A 20,485-nucleotide genomic window follows, 5' to 3' on the forward strand; every position below is an offset into this window, starting at 1 on the left:
GCACTCCGTTTAGTAGCACCATTTGACACAACGATGCACTACGCTCCGAGTTTACTGCTGTTTTCTCACTCAAAAGCTTTCGGACGGAGCTTTTTCTCCCACCGGGAGAGCACGCTGAGTCCCATGAGCGATCGAGACCCTGCGCGGATGCTGAGTCGGCGAAGATCGTCAGCCGAGAGCGAGCGAAACCAAACGAAAGTGAGAGCGAATCGCGCGATTTCGTTGCGCGAGATGTGAGTTATGCTACTACGCCAGCTTGAGCGTGAGCAAACGCTACAGCAAAAGTGAGAGCGCGATCGAACGCGCGATCGTGTGAATGCTCTGGGGGGAGCGCACATAATTCGCACTGCAATCGTGAGCGCTCCCGCGGATGGCGTGGGGAGTGTGTGTGTGTGTGCATGGTGGGAAACACAATCTCCACCAAGCAGCGAACGAATGGCCAGCAGCGGCCTGCTAGGCGCAGAAATTGCTGAACTACGGTCCGCATCGGTCGCACTGTTGTTCCCGTGGCCCCACGTGTGAGTGTGCTATAACGCGTTACTGGTGCGTCGCGTGTATTTTTGTCGCGTGCCGTACGATTCCGAACAGTCGAGCTCTCTCTCGCCCTGCCCTTTTTGGCTGGGTGTTTGTAACGTGACAAAGCTGAAGTTATTGCGCGGTGATTTGAAGAAGGTAAATTTTTTGAGGAAAGTGTAAAAACACAAGGCTGAATGTACGATCGAGAAGCCAACTGCCAGCGAGTGTGATTTTTGTGTGTGTGTGCGCGCGTTTTTTGGGCCTTCCAAAAGTATGATCCACCACGTATAGCTAAGATTTTGAGGAGAGTGATGTACGAATTGCAAAATCAGAGTGATTGATCCGTCCACTGTGGTGTTCGTGCAAAAGGAGTACAATAGGGGGTTTTCCGAATATTTTACTTGCTGTGATAGTGAAGCTATGTAATACTGACCAACAGTGTGCAAGTGACAGAAGTTCGTGTTCGAGTTGCAAAACAGTATCAGTAACACACCGACATGTGTGAATGTATGGATTAATCCCGTGAACGACGTACAACTAAGTGCAATGCTGCAGCAAAACGAATTTAGCATAACTTCCGGCATAAAATTAGCTTTCCTAGTTCGTTAGCGAGCACACACACTACTCACCGAAGGATCGGCATGATCGGTAGTCAATTGAAAAGGCTTATCAAACTCGATGGGCCGCATGTAATCCGTACCTTGTCGCAGCAGTTGGCGTTTGTCTTCGCTTTCCACCGTACCGCGCGCAAGATTCCGCACCGACAGCAGCGATTTCTTTACCGCGCTAGGGGAGCTAGGCTGGTGCCGAAGGTGATTTATCTTACCCTTGCCCCGTTTACCACCCCCCCCCCCCCTATGCCGTCCACTGCCGTACGTTTGCTTTTCCCTGCAAGCTGTTTCGCAAGCCCCCGTGTGCGTGTGCTGTTCCCTACCGGATTTGGGGACAGGATTTCCGATTATTTCAACCGAGCGGTGCCGGACAAACGGTGCCTTCTGTATTCCAAACGCAGCATTCATCTCCACCGGTGACACCAACGTGTGTGTGTGTGATAATGTTTGTGTGTGTGTGGCTCTTTTTCGCCAACTTCCCGTTTTGATGCCGTCCCCACGGCGATGCCGGCGATCGATCGATCGATCGTCGATAATGATGATAATGTTTGGAGGTTTGTTTATTTTTCACTTCATCCTCCAGTCGGCAGTCGGAGATGAGAGATGCGACGTGTTTTTGTTGTTTTTCTTTCTTTCTTGGTTTTGCTCACCCGGCTTCTCCCCGCACGGAGTCTGCGCACCCGCGCTTGGTCGAGGGAGGGGGGGGGGGGAAGTTGTCAACCCGGTGTGCCCGTTGGCAGAGCATGTGCAAGGGAGCACCACTGGACTGGCAGGCAGGCAGGCAGGATGGTTGTGGTGGTGGTACGAACGGGGCAGGGTCACCGGCCGTGCGTGATCGCCGTGGCAGACGACAAACGCAAAGGAAAATAGAAAGTGCTGCCCCGCCGCCGCCGCCGCCGGTAGTTTGCGTGGCGCTGGTCGTCGCTGGTTTTCTTTGCTGCGCTGGAACGACTTTGGAACAAAACCGACAACCCGGTGGCCCGGTGCGGTATAGGGTTGGGGGGCAGTTTTTATGACACGTTATTACGGGACTTCTGCGGGCTGCGAGTGTGGTGCTCGGTTTTGTGTTTTGAACCACTTTTCGTTCCCAGGCTGGACATCAGTGGCTGGGAGTTGAGGGCCTGACGTGCCATTTGAACGGTACCAGCAGCACACGGCAGATTAGTGACGCCTTGCCAGGCCAGCAGTTGGCAGGTTTGGAGAGATCTCTTTTCCGGAAGCAACTCCCACGCCTACCGTCCCCGGTAAGGTACTGGGTAGAGTGGATGACACTCGAGTGATGGGCCGCATTGTTTTCTGCACAGTTTTTGAGGAAGTGAGAAATACCTTCGGATATCTGTTTGTGAATGTTACAACACAAACATTTTTGGGAAAAAGAGCATAAGATGTTCAGTGAAAGCCTTTACACACGTTCTAAGAATATGCCGCGTATAACACATCTGGATCTGGATGGTAAAAATTGTTGCTTCAATCTGGAACAGCAGGTCCCCTTCATCGGGTTAGTTTGATCTCAACTGCCATTTGGAGTCTTACTACGAGCCCTGTCTCACGTTCGCCGCGCTCGAAACCGAAACCGCGCTGCAGCGATTTATTGACGCACTGATATTTATGGTCAAAGCTGTCAATGTCACCGTCACCAGGCAGGCACTGTTGTGGCCAGCGTGCGTGTGTGTGAGCACACGAGTGTGATAGACGCACCAGCAGTACCCACCACCAGCAGTGGCGCACAGGGCACAAGCGAATACGGGGTGAGAATGTCACCGCAGCACGCGCAGTTGTTGTGTTACGTCGAGAGATTACGCGCAGCTACAGCCTCCCTGTAGCTCGGGAACCGGGCTGACATTTTTAAACTACGAGATGTAGCGAGATGAAGTGAAAAAAAAACACAGTGCATCAAAACAACCCTGCAGCAAGGCCCAGCGACGTGGTGTCCCATTGCGTACGCGGCGTTTAGCGACAGACACGGGGCGCAGAGCAGTGCAGGTGTGTGTGTGTGCACGTTGGCACAAGATAAGATTTTGCACCAGTTTACGACACTGCCATTTGTGCGAAAGGTTACTATTAACCTAAGGGACGCCCCGTGAACGCGTTTGCTGCTCTCGTTTTGGCAGGACTACAACTTTTGGAAGACATACTGAGTTTGATTTTCAGCTTCCTGAATGATAAAACACAATCTACAGCATTCTTAGTTTGGTTGTACGTCGTAGAACGTGTTCAATTGTTGTTCCTTTTTGTTTAAACGACAAACACTTTAACCGTTGATACTTGTGTATTGTTTCTTTTTGGTCGTATGCTAAATAGCTCCATCGCCATCCAGCAGCAGTTGACTCGTGTTGACGCCCGTTGCGACTGATTGGACACCTTTTTGGACCGCTGGCGGTCGTGCTGGCAAAGGGGTGGCTGGTTGATTTCGTACCTCAAGGGCAGTGAGTTAACGGAAGCGTTACGCCGTAAATCATACGCTCGCGTATTGACAGTGACCTTTCAGGGCGTGCGCTCTTTTGTGCGAGATGAAGAAAGAAAACGGTATACACACATCGCACTTGGAAGGAAGGAAAGAGGGCGAAGGGCTGGACAGAATCGGGCGATGCGATGGGAAATGATAAAAAGTGCAGCATATCAAGAAAAGAGAGGGGGGGGGGAAAGGGAAGGGTGGGGGAACAACTTTAAACAAGACGTTTAAGCATTCGCAGACGGTGGGACGTTTTTTAAACGGTCGATTGGTTGTGAGGTTTTGTGAAGAATGGACATTTGGGTAACAGAGAGACAAAAAAAATAAACGAATGAAATGAAAAGTTATGCACCGGGCGAAGAGTGTGTTGTTGATGAAGATATCGGGTTGTAATTTGTGCCAATTACATGTCCGCTTGCAAACGAGACATTGCTTGAGGACACTACACTTTCGTTACTTGCTCGTGCATTGAAGTCTTTCGATTTGTTCGACGTGTTCGAACCGAAACAAAGCGTTTTGAGTCGCATGCCGTTTTGTTTGTTAATAAAATAGCATCGAAAACATGGCCGATATTATGAATCCATCCGATTTTACCGCCAGTACTGTTTACCGCTGCACCGGAAGAAATGCGTATCGTTAATGTTTGTTTCGCGCGAGTAAAATAGGAACTGCTACGACACCACAATCATCAACCCTCGTTCATCATCAACCATCACATTGTATATATACCCATCGAACTGCATTTACATCACTAGCAACGAGAGAGAAAGAGAGAACAAATACAGTGCGTACCGCAGAAACTGAGTCCGTGTACTAGGTCGGCCCTCGCTAAGGGTAAGGACGTTTAGCGTCCACGTTTCTTTCGGTGCAGAGTAGCAAGCAGTGCGTGGTGGTTTCGGCTGTGAAATCGTGGTGGATTTTATCGTCAGTTTAAGATGTATTAATTACGTTGAAAGGTAATTTGAATATGGTTTCATTGTAAGCAAGTTTTATGTTTAGAAAATATCTAAAAAAAACCTAGGCTCCATTTGCTATAAAGCTCGTCCACTATATTTTCGACATCAAACATACCAACATTCCTACGAACATGTTAATTGTAATCGAATTAGTGTGTACATTGCATTGCTCGCCTTAAACAATATGCTCACGAGTGTGTTTAAACATGAGCAATGCGCGCCAAACGAACAACACCAAGCATTAGTTCAGGGCTGCAACCGTAAGTGAATGCAGCTAGTCGCATTCCTTGTACAGCGTATGTGTGTGAATGTAGCAGAGCAATAAATGTTTGCTCCAATTTCACCGCCACTGGCATGTAATGGGTTTCCCTTCGCAAAGGTAAGCGCACGACGATTTCACGGACATCTCTTTCCACTCCCTCTCCACGTCTGAACGCTTCCACCGTGATTCGGATGATTGGTCCCGCCGAGAGCTAAATTGCTGCTCCTTTAGCGCAGAGACCCTGAAACTTTGGCGGTCTGAGCGTGCACGTGTTTGCAGTAGCTGTGGGTGCAAGTGAAAATAAAACACAACACAACACCGAAAGGGGACGCGCGCTGGGTGTCAATTTCGCACCGGTTTTTATTGGACTCTCGGTCCGATTGGCTCTCGGCCATCTCCGGATGGCATCGGATGGTCGATATTTACAAGCGGCCGTTAAGGATGGGTAGAAGAATTTTTACCACCCCCAAATAGTCATTAACCGGAGCGAGCACTCGGCTGGTGCACTCACCGGCTCACCCCGTCAAGGATCTACTGAGATTGGTCCGCCCTCTGAGAAGAAGAAGAGACAAAAGCGAAGAAAGAAAACAATAAAAACCACACCACGGTCGGAACAGTCTTATTTCACCGCTGTCCCAGCCCCACCAGGTGCAAAAAATGTAAGGTGAGAACACATTAATCGAATGTGTAACGGTAGCGGTTCTGTGTTTGCCACTAATGATGATGATTTACGCACATCCGGTGACATTGGGGAGGTGATGGATGAGCTGATGAGCCACACCCGAATAACGGTGCGCTAGTAATTAAGCTGTTTGCGCAGGCGAAGGTGGGGCCGAAATTGAAAAGTTTGCGACAAGGATACGACCATGGTTTTATTAATTGTTTGATGCTCGGAATTAGCTTTCTTTTCATTAGCGGGTTTTCGTCTGCATTTGCATTCCAATCAATAGTGAACCATTGCCTTTGCTCTTACTCGAATAAAGTTTACTTTAGTAGTGAAAATTTGTTAGCGAAAAGGTGAAGCCGCGTGCTTACCCATTTAACGTGGTTGCTAGTGAACTAACGCTGGGCCCAATCGCGGTGCCGATCGGAGAGTGTTTGTGTACGGGGATCGTTACGCTGTCGTTGTGTCGGAGGAGCGTGAGAGCGTTCCGGGTGGCACTTCCGTTGCACCGCCGTTTCGCGCACCCATTCCCCTGAGAGACCGCCCACAGCCGAGATGGCCTTTCGGAGGGCCAGTTACTGCTGTCTGGCGCTGCTGCTGCTGCTATACTTAGCCGCCGCCCTAGCCGCTGGCACCAGCACCACCTCCACCACCACCGGAGGACCGCAGCCACAGGCGTCCCGTGGCCGTTCGAGCAACCCGTCGCCAAGGTTGCCCCGCACCAGCGCGAGCCAGCTCTCGGCCCAGAACAATACCACCGCGACGCGCGGCACAGCCTCGAGAAATCTGACCAACAGTGCCGCCACCAGCTCCCAGGCAGCCCAAAGCCGGGGTAACTACAGAACAAGGTAGGTGGAGGAAATGATGAACTTTTAGATTGTTTGTTTGCTTCGTTTGTTATTACCAGCAGAATAACGCGTATACAGGGTTTTTCAGGGGTTCTCATACTATTGGGATACTTTCATGATTCTTTCTTTCATCAAATGAACTTTTTCTGACAGGAATTGGACTTTATGGCACCCTTTTTGAGATAAATCTAACAGGAATTTCCAATGAGTTTTTCCAAAAGAGTGCCATAGATTCCAATACCTTTCACATAAAGTTCATTTCCGATAAGAAAGAGTCAAACAAGTATCCCACAGCTATGAGTACCCCTGAAAAAACCCTGTAAGACGAGAATTCGAGCCAACATTCGGCGGCTGCAAATGGTAAACTAATCTCAGTGTGACGAATGGTGATATTTTTTTTGTTTTGCAATTTCCGCACTTTTTCTTAATTGAGCCTGGTAGCCAGCCAGGTTCTTGAATAACCTTCAAAGTTTAACATCACTTCTGGCACCTAAAAGGCCAATATTAATCAGCATTGTTTCGCTGGGAGATACGAAGAGCCGGACAAGTGTTTTGAGATAATAATGCCAATCATGGCGGTGAGTTTGGGTTGGCAAAAATGGTACGCTTGAGAAGAGATACCACAAAAAAAAAAAAAACGAGACAAAAGGTAGAGCTAATGTTTCACAGCAATTTTTAACGATACTTCTTTATGGGATGGATGTAATGAAAAGCCATCAAAATGGTTGAATTATGTTGAATTGACGGTAGAACGTGCTTCAACATTAATTACAGCCGTTAATTACGTTTTAGAGCTAACATATTATCACATGAATTTAAGATAAGAAATAGAAGTTCTTGAGTATCATGTGAGGATGAAACAGCAACTCATTTATCAGATTCGTAGACACATTAGTCTGTAATTTTTTAAATAAAATTTTCAAGTGTAACTACCTACATATACACTTGGCACAGAAGAATCGACGATCCCCCAAACCTGCACAGGAATTCTTTGGATTCCTTGAGAGAAAATTAAACACACATTTTCAGGCTCAATGTTGCCAATCTTCACCTTCGTTGCGCATTGTCAGCAAGCGCGGCATGTGGAATGCAATTGTACACAGACGTTTACGCGCGCGGTGCAAATTATCTTTAATTACCCTTGACAAGTGGCCAGATGCTAAATGCTGCGACCACCGAAAAAGGCACACAAAGCAGCCGGGAAGCCGGCACCCAAGTCGGCGATGGAATGCGCGTGCGCCCCTCTCGGTGACAGTGTGTTTTGTCGAGCGTCGTCAACACTTTGCCGCGATAGGTCAAAGTTAATCCTACCGAGCGTCTGCATATCGGCGGCGACGAATCGATTCGCTGACCGAATGCCCAAGACCAGCTCTTTCCCGATAGATCACCGGCAAATTTCGTCGCTTTTGTCGTCGGTAGCTGTCGGTCGTCGGTAGGCGCTTAACAGGTTTTCTGCCTTCTCGTTGAAGCCTGATGCTTTAATCGGTCAGCGCAGCAGGTTGCTGTGGCTTCTTCAGAGTTCAACTACTACCAATTGCCACCGAAGGAAAGGAGGCATGGAGGGAGGAAGAGAGTTAAACACACACACACACACACACACACACACACACACACACACACACACACACGAAAAATTAATGAAGAGTAAGATACCGTCTAGCTATTCCGCGGAGCAATCGCAATGCGCCGAGCTTATTTCGCCATCACTCAAATTAATGACACTTACCTAAGTCCTTTGCGCAGTTCCCTGACTCGGGCAAAGGTGGTGGTGGGCAGGACGAAACAGGAAAACGGCAAGCCATACGCACAAACACACACACACACTTACACACACACCACATGCAAAAGACGGTGTGGTGTGCGTTTGTCTTTTTGGCAAATTAATTAATTGCAGAAAACGGCCGCTCGCAAACCGCAAAAATGGAGAGAAAAGATAAAAAAATAAAACACATTTACATACACAAGCACACACACACACAGCCGTGCATACAAAGTGTAGATGTGTGGCACGCATAGGGGTATGTTTTTTTTTTTGGTTTTTTTTTGCCCCTCTGGTTGGATGTAACGATGGAAAAGAAAAAGCCCGCATAGCTGATTTTGACCTCCGGCCGGGTGGCTGGCATGCGGCCCCAAAACAGGTTACCGTGATTTAGGAGGCATTTAGGAATTGTTGCAAAGCAGAAATTTGGCAGTGACGTTTAGTTTTTTTTTGTGTGAATGCGTGCGTGTGTGTCTATTCTGCAGTCTATCGGGGGGCTAGCGAAATCCAATGACCTTTTGTCCGACCGACGCACAGATAGATACAGGAAAAACCAGAGGCCCGTCCAAACGCAAACCTGCAATAAGTGTCTTGCGCTTGACACTCGTTGAAGTCTTTTGTGGGTTTTTTTTTTATTGCTACCGTTTTGCTCAACATTCTACGAACAATTGTGAGAAATATTGCAACCAGCCTTCAAAACAGAAGCTGCCGAAAATTTCAGAAACGTTTGGATTTCGTCTGGGTTTTTCTAAAATTTCCTAAACATAAATCTACATTAATTAAACCTAACATCATTTTTTTGTACTTTACTTTGAGTAGTTATCTATGTGTGTGTGTGTTTCCCTTTCCTACTACTACCTTGCCCCGCCAGTCCTACTACCACCTGCACACTTTCAGATCGAATCGTGAAATCGAAATCAATCACGAGCGTGCGTAACCGGTGGTACACACATAAAGGCGGCACTTTCTTTCTGGACGCACTCTCCCGGGCTCACGATGCCACCGTGCACAGCGAATGGGTGGCGGGCAGGACCGCCACCAGCGAGCGCGCCAGTTAAAACAAACAACCCGGACGGCTACCAAATGCAGGTTGTCTATCATGGAACGAGCTACGCGATCATGAAACGATAGGCGATAGCGATCAGCAAACCCGTTGACAATCTCCATCGATTTAACTCGCGTTTGTTGCTCCATCGGATCGTGCCGCGTATCGGACCGGGTGAGATAGCTCACCCGTGTGTGTGTGTGTGTGCACCCCATCTGATCGCCTTTGGAAGGGGGGGTTAGTAGAGTCCAAGGGTCCAACAAGCGTGTTGCGTGGACGCACACACTTTTCTCCATAGCAGGCTGTGACTTGACCTGCTGGCAAAACCTGACAACACACACACATGGACGCTCTATTTGGGCTTTTGGCAAAAACGTTAAATGCCTGTTGTTAAGACATGTTTCGCTGTCTTGGAATGGAGCTTTTCTACTTCCCAACTAATGTACATACGTCCAGTTGATTTGGTAAACTTTAACTTCAAAGTACTTACATGTACAGCAAAAGGATCACAAGTGTTTAGACTCCCACACAACAAATTTATTTGTGCTGGATCATCATGATCATCATCATTAACATCACCTACCTCAGTATCAACAACTCCTTCGGTAGAGTTTTTTTGCCGCACCGCATAAACATTCACCAGCGAAAGAGCTACGATTGGTACGATTTGAAGAAGTCTGAAGTCAACAGCGAACGGCTTGGAGCATCTTGCCATCGCTTCTTATCGCTCGATGCTTCAGGAGTTGGAGTGGAATTTCGATGTAGGATATAGTGAAGCAACGAAACGCAAGACAAATTCGTGCCATAGGTTGAAGTTCGCGGGGCAGCCGATGAAAGAGTCGTTATGAAACCTTCTGATTATGCTTTATGCGTGTCTGTGTGGTCTTTAAACAAGTCCGCAGTGCTTCTAGCTTTTTTTACAATTACTTTGAACAAGATAGTTTTGCAAAGCATGCAATCTTTCAATTTGTTTCACCTGTAAGCTCCGGTATAGCGCTAACAGAGTGCTCACGATGTACTGGCGTGCTTAATAAATCTCGCCGTCCAAACCTCGCGAGCAAAAGTCGGCAGTGGCAGAACGAGCACCACGAGCTCTCTGTGTCGAACCCTTTCAGCAGCCGGCTTTCATCCGGACGGATTCGATTGTATCAGAACGGGGCCCTCGACAGTGGCTGCGGGCGAAGGTTACCCTCCCCTCCCTGCCTTGTTCGTTGGGCGGAGAGGAGAACTAGGCGTCCTTGCCGGGACACACCGTCGCTGTCGCTGTACACACGCCGAGCATACACACACGCGTGAAGTAATGAACGCCGTCGGCACCGCCTACTCCGGTGAACTGTTTCCAGGGCATGGGGAGTTTGCCGGCTTGTTCTTCCTTTCGTTTGGCGTGCCGTCGATCACCGGCCGGGGTCGAATCCACCACCGGAGCAGGATCGAACGTTTCTAGAACTTCCGAAAACATTCTCGTGCGCAGCGGTAATTATTTTACCACCGTGCTATGGAGGTCAGCGAGTTTCCACCAAAAAATCCAAACCAAAATGGAAAAGGAATCCGGTGCTACTTTCAGTTCTCCCGGCAAGAGCATCCAGGCATTAATCTTACCAGGAGTGGGCATGACTCTTAATCCTTTCGTAGCGCGTTTCCCGTGCACGATCGGATGTGCTCAAGGATACAGAGCTGGGCCTAGAGATTGTGCTTGCTAGCTATCGTAGCTCCCTTTCACCTGGCACAGTGCATAGTATGCCGTAGTGTTTTCCATTTCTTTCATTATCTTCCATTATTTCATGCTCTGTTGCTGAAGAAACATCATTACTATCTGTTTGCTGATATAACAATGCTTCGTTGAAGAAACTATGCTCTTATCTTGCCACTCCTCTAGCCTTGACCTATCAAACAGAACGGGGTTACTACCTGCGTGTTCCTACAATCTAGATCATCAACACCCAGAGCAGCTTGTTTGTTTTAACTCTACATTGATGGGTCGACGGATCAATCGGAAATCACGCTGTGCTCGCTTGCTTGCTAGCGTTCCAGCATTGGGTGGAATGTAAATGAGCCACCACACACACCATTCGGATGATGCTCACAGAATGAGGACGGCGCTGATCGTAAAAAAGTGTCCCCCTCCGAGCATACAAAAGAACGTGTCAGGAAAAGAAACGAAATCCAGATCAGACAATAAGTTAAAGCTTCTAATTGCGGCGACCCACCACGCACGCTGCCAATTCGCTGAGCAGCTGCGTCATACTTAATGCCCAAATAAAATAAAGTCATTTGAGCACGAGGAACGAGTTTGATTCGATGCTAAAGCTTTTTTTTCCACTTTATTCTATACCTTTTGTTACCTTTTTCCATCCTAACAGTGGGATAGTTTGCTGTTACTGATCGGAATTCCATTGCAAATTTTTCAATCCAAACCAACCGTAAGATGGCATGGGACTGCCCCGCAAAAACCATGCTAGCAACCAACAGACCATTGAACAGAGACCGTGAAGTTATTATGGCCAAATTTGTAAACTTCGCTCGTAGGAGGCCGTTTGAACTTTTGCAGCCGAGTTTGCGGCTGTTAAAATCAATTTTACAAACGCCACCGCAGATTTTCGGGTTTTTGGCAGCAGATTGGCAGAAGATTTACGGTTTCAGTAACGGGGGTGCTGAGTCATGCGATATTCCAAGCACACCGTGAACCGTGAGAGCTTCAAAAATAGGGGATATTTCACTACAAGAAAGCATTGCTTTTTATCATTCAACTATTTTTATATTTCAAAACTTTTGATGATGAAAACTTTAGAAGAGAAGGAAGCAAACAGTGAGATTTGCTTAAAATTTCTAGATAGTTCAAATTCATGTATTCTTTCTGATATTTGTAAACACATGCACAGTTATACCTTGCGTAGGAAAGCTGAGATAGTGACGAGCCTCACACCACAACATGGACGAAACCATACACAGTTGGATCATTCAGTGGCGTGCGTGATTTTTTTTTTTCTTTTTGGCCGATCGAACCGCGGCGGCCGGTTTTTTCACCTTTTTTTTTGCATTTCAAAATGTTAATCTAATACAGCTGACGATGAGCGAACGTGTTGCGTGCCTCGCGTGGTGGCATTGCCAGACAGTGGTGGTGTGGCATGGTGGGAGTGGTGGTGCGGTGGGTTGGAAAACAAACCATGAACTTTGCGTACGATCGCACCGTGGTAGTGTGGTCAACGACCATCCATATACGAATATGTTTGATTTACTTCGACGGCGGCTTTGGGCAAGAAAAGAGAAGAGAGCCTGCTTGAGCATGTGCGCATGTGTTTGTTTAAAGTTTGGGCAGCATAGTAAAACCGGGCATTCGAGCAGAAAAATCGAGCACATCGGTATTGGTAGCGGTGATCTACTGAGGCTGGTTTTAAAGCTATGCTGCCTGCAAGGATTGCTGTCACAGGTGTTTGCTGCAATGCTGAAACGCGATATCGCGAAATGATAATGGATTCCAATTTCGCCAGCGCTTGGGTGATAACAAATCTTATTGTTTCGTAAATTATGAACAACCTTCCGATTTTTGACTTATATTTTTTTCATTACTCGGTAGCGCTCGATTTCTTACCTGTTGTGCGTAAGATAGAAAGCTGTATACAGTTTAGTAGCATTTCATTGCTTCATACCAAATTTGTGTGCCTTTTCTCTATATGCATCTACGTTTCATCAACCCAAAACAATCAAAAAATTATTAGCTGTGATGGTATGAACACATACCAGTTGCGTTAACAAATGCCTGCCAAAGCAAAGGTATGTTTGCTATAAGCAAAAATTTAGTATTGCAGTGCCAAAACAGAAAACGTCTAATAGAAATGAAGGGTTTGCCAAAGTTCAACGTAATCGATTCGATACGGGATGCACCGCGCAGCTTGATGCAACATCAATTGCTTGCCATTTGTAGGGCAAAGGAAAGAAAACACAAGCTGCAAACACATTGCCTGCATGCATTGGTAGTTACATCGTAACTCATTTCCAAATATGAGGGTTTGAAGTTTTAATGCGATAACTGATAGCTGGTAGGAGGCTGCTGTGCAGAAATGTTTCACATCGTCATTTTTGAGGTTTTTTTTGTTGTGAATTTCAACTTGGTGTTAGGACGTTCATTGGTAATAAAGTGGTTTTGACTCTACAAAAACTTAACCACATCGGTGCTTGTGCATCGTTTTAGAACAAATTGTTCGTATCTAGTAACACAAAAGGGACAGCATGAGCTACAAAACGACAAAACTCACAATCTGCAGTAAATCCGTATAATGAAACAATTCACTTCCACGAGCTAAAAATCCGTGATTCACGAGAGGGACGCGATTAGATCACTAATGATCTAGCGTCAACGTAGTGACTAAAAGCACAGTTCGTTTGCTTCGCCGCGGATGCGGTAACGGCTAACGGAAGGTGGTACAGCACGACCATCATCCACAGACGTGATCACGGTGGCATCAAAGCGTTACAATCGGTCAGCTCGTGCGGCTGCGGGTTCCGGAAGATGGGGCCAGATAAAACGGAACAGAACGAACAGTCGAGCAGCCCCAAGCATAGGGCCGTTGAAGCCCAAGGGGGTCCAATCTTGCCCCATTTCCGTGCCACGGTTGCATTACCGTTGTTGCCCAACCGGCAGGAAGCTGCACCGGCAATTGTTTCGTGCAATTGGGCAGCCGCCGTGATTCAGCGTATCGTAATAGTGCTTTTCTATTGGAATCATATTTTTCATTAGATCGCAAACTTTATTTACAAACGAAACGAGCGAAAGAAAAAAAAAAGAAACCCCAACACAATGAAAGGAAGTGGTTTCACGGCTGGCTCGGGTAATAATCGATGAGCAGCGTGCTTGGGGACGCTTCCCCTTGACACGTTGTTTTGGACAAAGTTCTAAGACAAACCATGGTGTTAATGGATTTTAGCGCGCTACGGTGTCTTCATTCGATGCTCATTTAGGTAATCTCCGAGCGCGAAGTTCATCGCGGTGACTTCCTTTGGCAGAACAGACATCTTAGTACGCTCGCCTATCGCTTGAAGGTGTTAAGTTTGGAGGGGTGCCAACAAACAACAGCCCAAGGTAGATGTTGCGGGCGGTACTTCGTTTCACGCAATCGTGCAACGATAATGAGCGGATGATGATGATGATGATGATGCGCGCCCGTCACTCAAACCATTCGCACATCAAACCATCAGTCAGATCGTTCCAATGCTCGCGAACCCAATGATTTATGGGGACGTAATGTACAGCGCCACGATTTGATCCTAGAAGTTCCTGAGAAACATTACTCAGATGTTGTGATTGGTGGGAAAGGGCCAAACAGTTCGTACGGTACACAACTTGGAAATAGAAAATACAGGATTAAGGTCAGCACCGAGAACCGTGTACTTGGTTGGACTTAGTTCTAAACGCACGCGAGTAAGCCTGTAAAAGATTGAGTACAAATCGCATTAACTTCACGACCTCTGCAATGATCGTTGACGGGTGGTTCTGACGATAATCCCAATCATGATTTAATACACACAGACCCGGTGCCTTCCACCCAAGGTATTGCGCGCACGTATGCAAACACACTCGGGGCACTACTCTGCGTCAAACAAGCTGGTGATTGTGTTCGCCAGAACCAAGCACCCACGGGTCTGCCAAGGCCGTTGCATAAATCACCTCCGTACCGATCCAGGATCGAACGCAACGGAACTGAACCACGAGTTCTTGCTTTCGATCGCGGCGGAACAGGTTACCACCGAGGGGGGGCGGTTTACCAACGTACCAACGCAAACCCGATTGTTGTCGTCCACAAACGATTTGTTGTCTATTGGACAGATATATTTCGCTAATGGTTGGAACCGACACACTGACATTGACAATGGCGTTCCTTCTACGGGCATGGCGCAAAGGAAATGTTAAAACGGTCCCGACCGTACCTGATGGATGATTTTCTTACAGCTGACACACTGCATTGACTTGGTGTCCCTAAAATGGCGTGACCTTTGCTTCGATTTGCAGCTCTGCAGCGATACAGCGGGTGTCTTAAAGGTTAATCAGACACCCTCAGGCTTCCAGCATGCTCCTACTTAACGTGCACGCATGAGATGTAGAACTCCGATGTGGAAAATGGACTGCCGAATCGTTTTGATGTTTCGTGTGCGTTTTATGACTCCCAAACGAAATATTCACCCAAAACGTTACGACAACTACGGGCACAAAATCGAAAGTAATCATCTAGTGAGTGATCTTCTAATACGTAAAGTGTAATGGAGTGGTTTTATGATGTGCCTTGGATGGTGTAACACAACATGAATCACTACGTGTCGACGACCGACAAGACGGCGCAAGCTCATTTAGCAGAGTTCATCAGTTGCGCAGAGTCACCCATCAACTCTGGGTGATGACAAAGTTGTCTTGTCGGCACTTGTTTCTGTAGTGCGGCATCCGAAGCCGTCACATCTAAACTATCTCTAATGAGACACCAAGAGTCCCAAGATTGGCATCTTCAACCGCTTTGCTTCACAAAGTAGCTGGAGAAACCTCAGGAAGCAAAACAGCTTAATTCTTCTCGTCACTCAAATACGGAAGAGGGCCACTTGATGTTACTACAGTTGTGCAACAGTTGGCACAGAGCCACACTAAACTCCATTAAAAGACTCATTTCATCGACCGGCTGAGAATGGAGAGGACAATTTACTGCTTCGAGTGAACATTTATCACCATTTTGCATGGCTCGGGCGAAAGTGAGTTTCTTTTCTTGCTGGCTGTGAAGCCGGCTGATCGAAACATTATCTCGTGATTGTTAACTCAAATTTATGACCCACAAGATAGCATTGCTGCTTAGAGCATAGCGCCTGGTATCGAAGCTTATCATCAGTACAGAGTGTGCCATGCCATGTACCGTACAACGATCGTACAGTCTGTTGGCGAAAGCTTTTGTGGTTCTAGCTCACTACAAAGAAAACAGCCTGCCGCCACAACCATGGCCACAGCAAATGGCCGGAAAAGCACCTTGCTCACAACGGTATGGACATCAATCTTTTCTGTGGCATTATTTATCGATACGACCCTTCTTGCTGCGCGGTGCAGGTTGCGCGGCCGGCAAACTATTGGCCATTGGCGCAGAGATCGTGAAGCAAACGTGGCCGAAAAGTGGAGCCGAACCCTAGTCGGCAGTAGATGGGGTTTGTGCAGTAATCCCGTTTCGGTCACATAAATCGGACGTGAGTATCGAAATCCATCGGCATCAGATATCGAAACCGATTACGTCCCAAAGTGCCACGATTGGTAGCAAACATGGTGGTGAACAGCGAATGCTTACCAATGGCACCGTGCTGCTGCTGCCGATCGTCGTTGTTGATGTTAAATGATTTGCGGTAGTTTTTTTTTTCGCCCTTTCATGTCCAAGCGACCTCCAAGATCGTTGGCAAAATTGTGGCAGGTGTGGTGGCTTTGTGTGTGTGTGCTGAAGAGAGAGGAGTGTAAAAATTGGCATGTCCCGTGAGTTGAATCTATGATTAATGCTTGTCAAAAGTGCTTGCCAACCACTGCGCGGCACCTGCACCAAAGAGACCCTCTTTTGCCAGCGCTATGCTGCTCCATTTTTCAAACCTACAAATCAGAACACTCTAACCGGTCAGCCGTTTTGCCGCGACGGGACGTATCAGGCAAGCAAACGGTGATCGTTTGGCAGGCGTGTACCGCGACCAGCGTCAAGCGTGTGGTGCAAAACGAGCCCCCCAGCTCGGGCCCATCTTAACGGTTGTAGCAGGAAACCGTCTGGTAATCATGGCACGGACCTCGAAACTGGTTCAATCGACACGCGCGCGCTCCATCGGTGGTTGCCACAGCAGCGTGTTCTACCGACTTTGGGACAAAAGCTGGAAATTGCAAACATGTCGTTATGCAATCGGTGCGCGAACGGGGTGGTGCTGCTCGTGTTTCGCCCGGCATGTGCCACCATCGACGCCCGATATTCTACACAACACTGTTAGCCAATTGATTTGCGAAGGCTACTGATGTGCCCGGAGGAGATGGCCGCTATGTTCAACGGCCCAGCGGCAGTAGCCATGTACGGGGGTTTGCTTATGAATTTTCCAACCACCCCAATGGGGGCTTGTGCTAGAGAAAACTAATCGATTTATCACTTCGTCATTTGTCTCTCTGGAATCAATATCTCGGTTTGGGTACGGTACGATTGCGAATAAGGAAGATTTGTTCGTGTCCATATTGGAGCAAGGGGCGTTCAACTACGTCCTCCTCCTGCTCCTCGTACTTCTATCTCTATTAAACAACATGTTGTACACACGAGCCTGCAAGCTCCCGCCTTTAAAGGGCTTTGGACCACAGTCATCGAAATTCCATTTATTGCTTAAAGACATTTTCGTGCAGATCGCATACCTCCCTCGGTGACGGAAAGTTATACAAGATAACGCGAGTGATCATCAGCAGCTGCCGCTGTGCGAAATTGATTTCCATAGACTTTTGTAGTGCATTTGTCACACCTTCTCTTTCTTGCAATCATGCCACGATTCAATCAAACTAATCCAGTATGTCGTCACCGGTCTTCGGTTGTTTTCAATTTGTTCCGACCATGTTCTCGCCATGCATGTTACGCTCCCCAGATGTATGTTTTTGGATTGTCACGGTTTTTCGATATGTGTGTTTCTTTGCAGAAAATCATGTAACGCAACAAGAGATAAATTATTATGAAATTGCAAATAGATGCATTTAACACACATGATAGATTGCACTAAAATAAACTCTTGTATGCAGTTTAAATTTCTGAATAAATGTACACAGAAAACTTTTTTTACTGAACTTTAGTAAAATTTTACTGATTTTTTTTTAACTGAAGTTTCAGTAATCCTTTCAGTAAAAAGAATGTTTACTGAATCATTCAGTAATGTCCGGTGCTCACCAAAATGACAGCTCGTTTACTGAAATCCCAGTAAAGTCATTCTCATATTACTGATTTTTCAGTAGTTGGTAGCGATTAAAAAATGACGAAATATTTCTTTTAAATTGAGCTTTTATTGATGCGCAGAGATTCCCAGTTCCTCAATTCATGTTCATACATGTTTTGTGTTGTTTTATACAGTTTTTATACTGTATTTTGCCGCCGCAAGTGTAGATGGTTCAGTAAGCGCTCACAGACACCACGCAATTTCAGCAAGCACAGTGGATTGTAGCAAACATTTTACACACCAACACGGCTGCCAATTGTTCTAAATGAATCCCGTAATCCGAAATATCACCTGAAATTTCACCAGGGTGCCTGTAAGCGCCTACAAAATCAACTTTTTGCACATCACGAACAAGTGGCTACCGCATTGTTTTGTTTAGATGATCTGACTGACAGGTCGATTTGACAGAATGAATTGCTGCATTTTCAGTAATTTGTTTTACTGATATCCAGTGAAACGACTAATTTGACACTTATTTTACTGATTTTCAGTAATATGTGTATTACTGAAATGCATTCAGTAAATTGTTTTACTGAAAATCAGTAAAAAATGACATTTATGCTGAAAATCAGTAAAATATTCTATTACTGAACCGTTTCAGTAAAAAACTTTACTGAAGCAGGATGAGAAAATTTGCTGTGTACATTACGTATAAACAAATATTTAATAAACACGCAATAAAACTATGCTTATGGTTCAATAACATCCCAACACAATGGTAACAATTTTAAACTGATGGTCAACGATGGACAAAAATCCTTGGCTCTTCCATACGCCGTCTAGCTCCGGCTTTTCACCTTCGCTTTAACCCCTCTTTTCTGTCCATTTTTCATTCAAACGAATTACACCAGTTGTTCTTGATCGGTCAGGCCCTGTATGGCTAATAGATTGAAATTTAAATGTCGCCCGAAAGGTTATTCAACTGCATCCTCCTCTTGCAATGCGTTTCGGTTTGAATGGATGTAACGATGAGACCTAGAATCGGCTGGGAAGATGCATTCCATTCGGTATTCGTTTTCATATCCCATGATGACACACATGAAGCACTCAAACTGCTCAAATGTCGCGTTGGAGGCGAGTTATTTATCGATCATTATGCTGGAAAGCCATCAAGCAAGCAAGACGGCTCATTGTTTGCCGGGCAAATCATGCTCTGCCGCTTCCGTAATGTCCTAGATCTTCAAAACAAGCCGACCAGAGCCGGTCGTGCATAGGAATATGGGGATTTGAATACATTATTTCTTCACGGGACACGGTCAGTAGGTCATCGTGGGCAAACACGGGAGACGGCACGTCTTCTGACCGTTGACCCAATGCGCACCAAACGTGGCGGCATACCGGCCTAAAGATTTATTTTTTATTCCCCCCAGCAACACTTCATTAAAAATGCTGATAGTAATCAATAAATGAGTGCCAAGCGAAAATCTCACTCCGAAGTGTGCATCGTAAGAGCCTTCCCTCGCTAAAGAGCATCTTTCTAGGCGGTGGGATTGAAGCTACACTGGATGCGTTCGTCATTTCGTGTTGGCTGAACCTTCTGCCACCAGTCATAATCGAGAAAACTTGTTTTCTTGACCACAAGTTCGACGCACCGTAGCCAACCTTGAAAGCGAAAGTGGCGCATGTTTTTTTGTTGTTGTTCGTCTACATCGTTGAACTCTCGCAGCCCTTTTGAAGTGTTGATTGGAATGCCTTTCGTTCCGATTAGGTTTCCGTCGCTGGGAGATGGAGAAACAAATATCAAACCCAACGATCGGCGGTTAGGTGGTAAGCCCACTACAGCGACCGTCGGGTGCGAACGACACACCCACGGCACACGGCTCGGCTGCAGCACACGGATGCCCTCCATTTTATCGCCCTCAATGGCCCCCAGGTCGTTGCTACAAATCTCCAAGTTCACACGTAATCAGTCGGAGCTGTGGTTCGCCCGATCTCGGTCACCGGGCACCCATGGCAGGGACGGTGGTCGGTCTATCGGTCACGTCGGCCGCTTCGCCGGGCTCGAACAATCGGCTGATTTTCCCCCTGGACGGGAGATGGCTGAGTCTGATGGCGAAAACCCCCTCGAGGGAAGGCCGGTTGCCGCACATCAATCGAGCGGATCGACGTTCGATTTACGGATTCGATGGAATGAATTCCTTCACCGTGTTGGGTAATGTCGAAACGATACCCGCAAAACAAACGACTTCGGTGCTGCTTTTTTTTGAGCGAAGAAAAATAAGCGACGAACCCCACGACGCGATATGTAGGTTCGAAATTCAGGTCGGCTGAGTTGAGGGTGAGCATGGGTGGAGCGTTTGCTGCTGAAACGTTATCATTTTTATCATTGTGAACAAGATCTTTGCCTTGCGAAGGGAAAAGGAGTAGAGATATTACAATGTTTCTTTTTTGAAAATTTAACGTGATTCGATGATTCTCGC

General features: G+C 46.9%; 1 protein-coding gene across 1 annotated transcript in view; it reads left to right on the forward strand.

Annotated features, from left to right (window-relative positions):
* The first annotated feature begins 448 nt into the window (after positions 1 to 448).
* LOC120957280 (angiopoietin-related protein 3) overlaps positions 449 to 20,485 on the forward strand; it is an 85,074-nt gene continuing 65,037 nt past the window's right edge. Inside the window, exons 1-2 of the mRNA XM_049608627.1 lie at positions 449 to 672; positions 5,698 to 6,309. Coding sequence (XP_049464584.1) covers positions 6,017 to 6,309 — 293 coding nt within the window. The 5' untranslated portion in view covers positions 449 to 672; positions 5,698 to 6,016. The remainder of the gene's footprint in view (positions 673 to 5,697; positions 6,310 to 20,485) is intronic.

The sequence above is a fragment of the Anopheles coluzzii genome, chromosome 3 (assembly GCF_943734685.1).
Source record: "Anopheles coluzzii chromosome 3, AcolN3, whole genome shotgun sequence".
NCBI classification, from domain to species: domain Eukaryota; kingdom Metazoa; phylum Arthropoda; class Insecta; order Diptera; family Culicidae; genus Anopheles; species Anopheles coluzzii.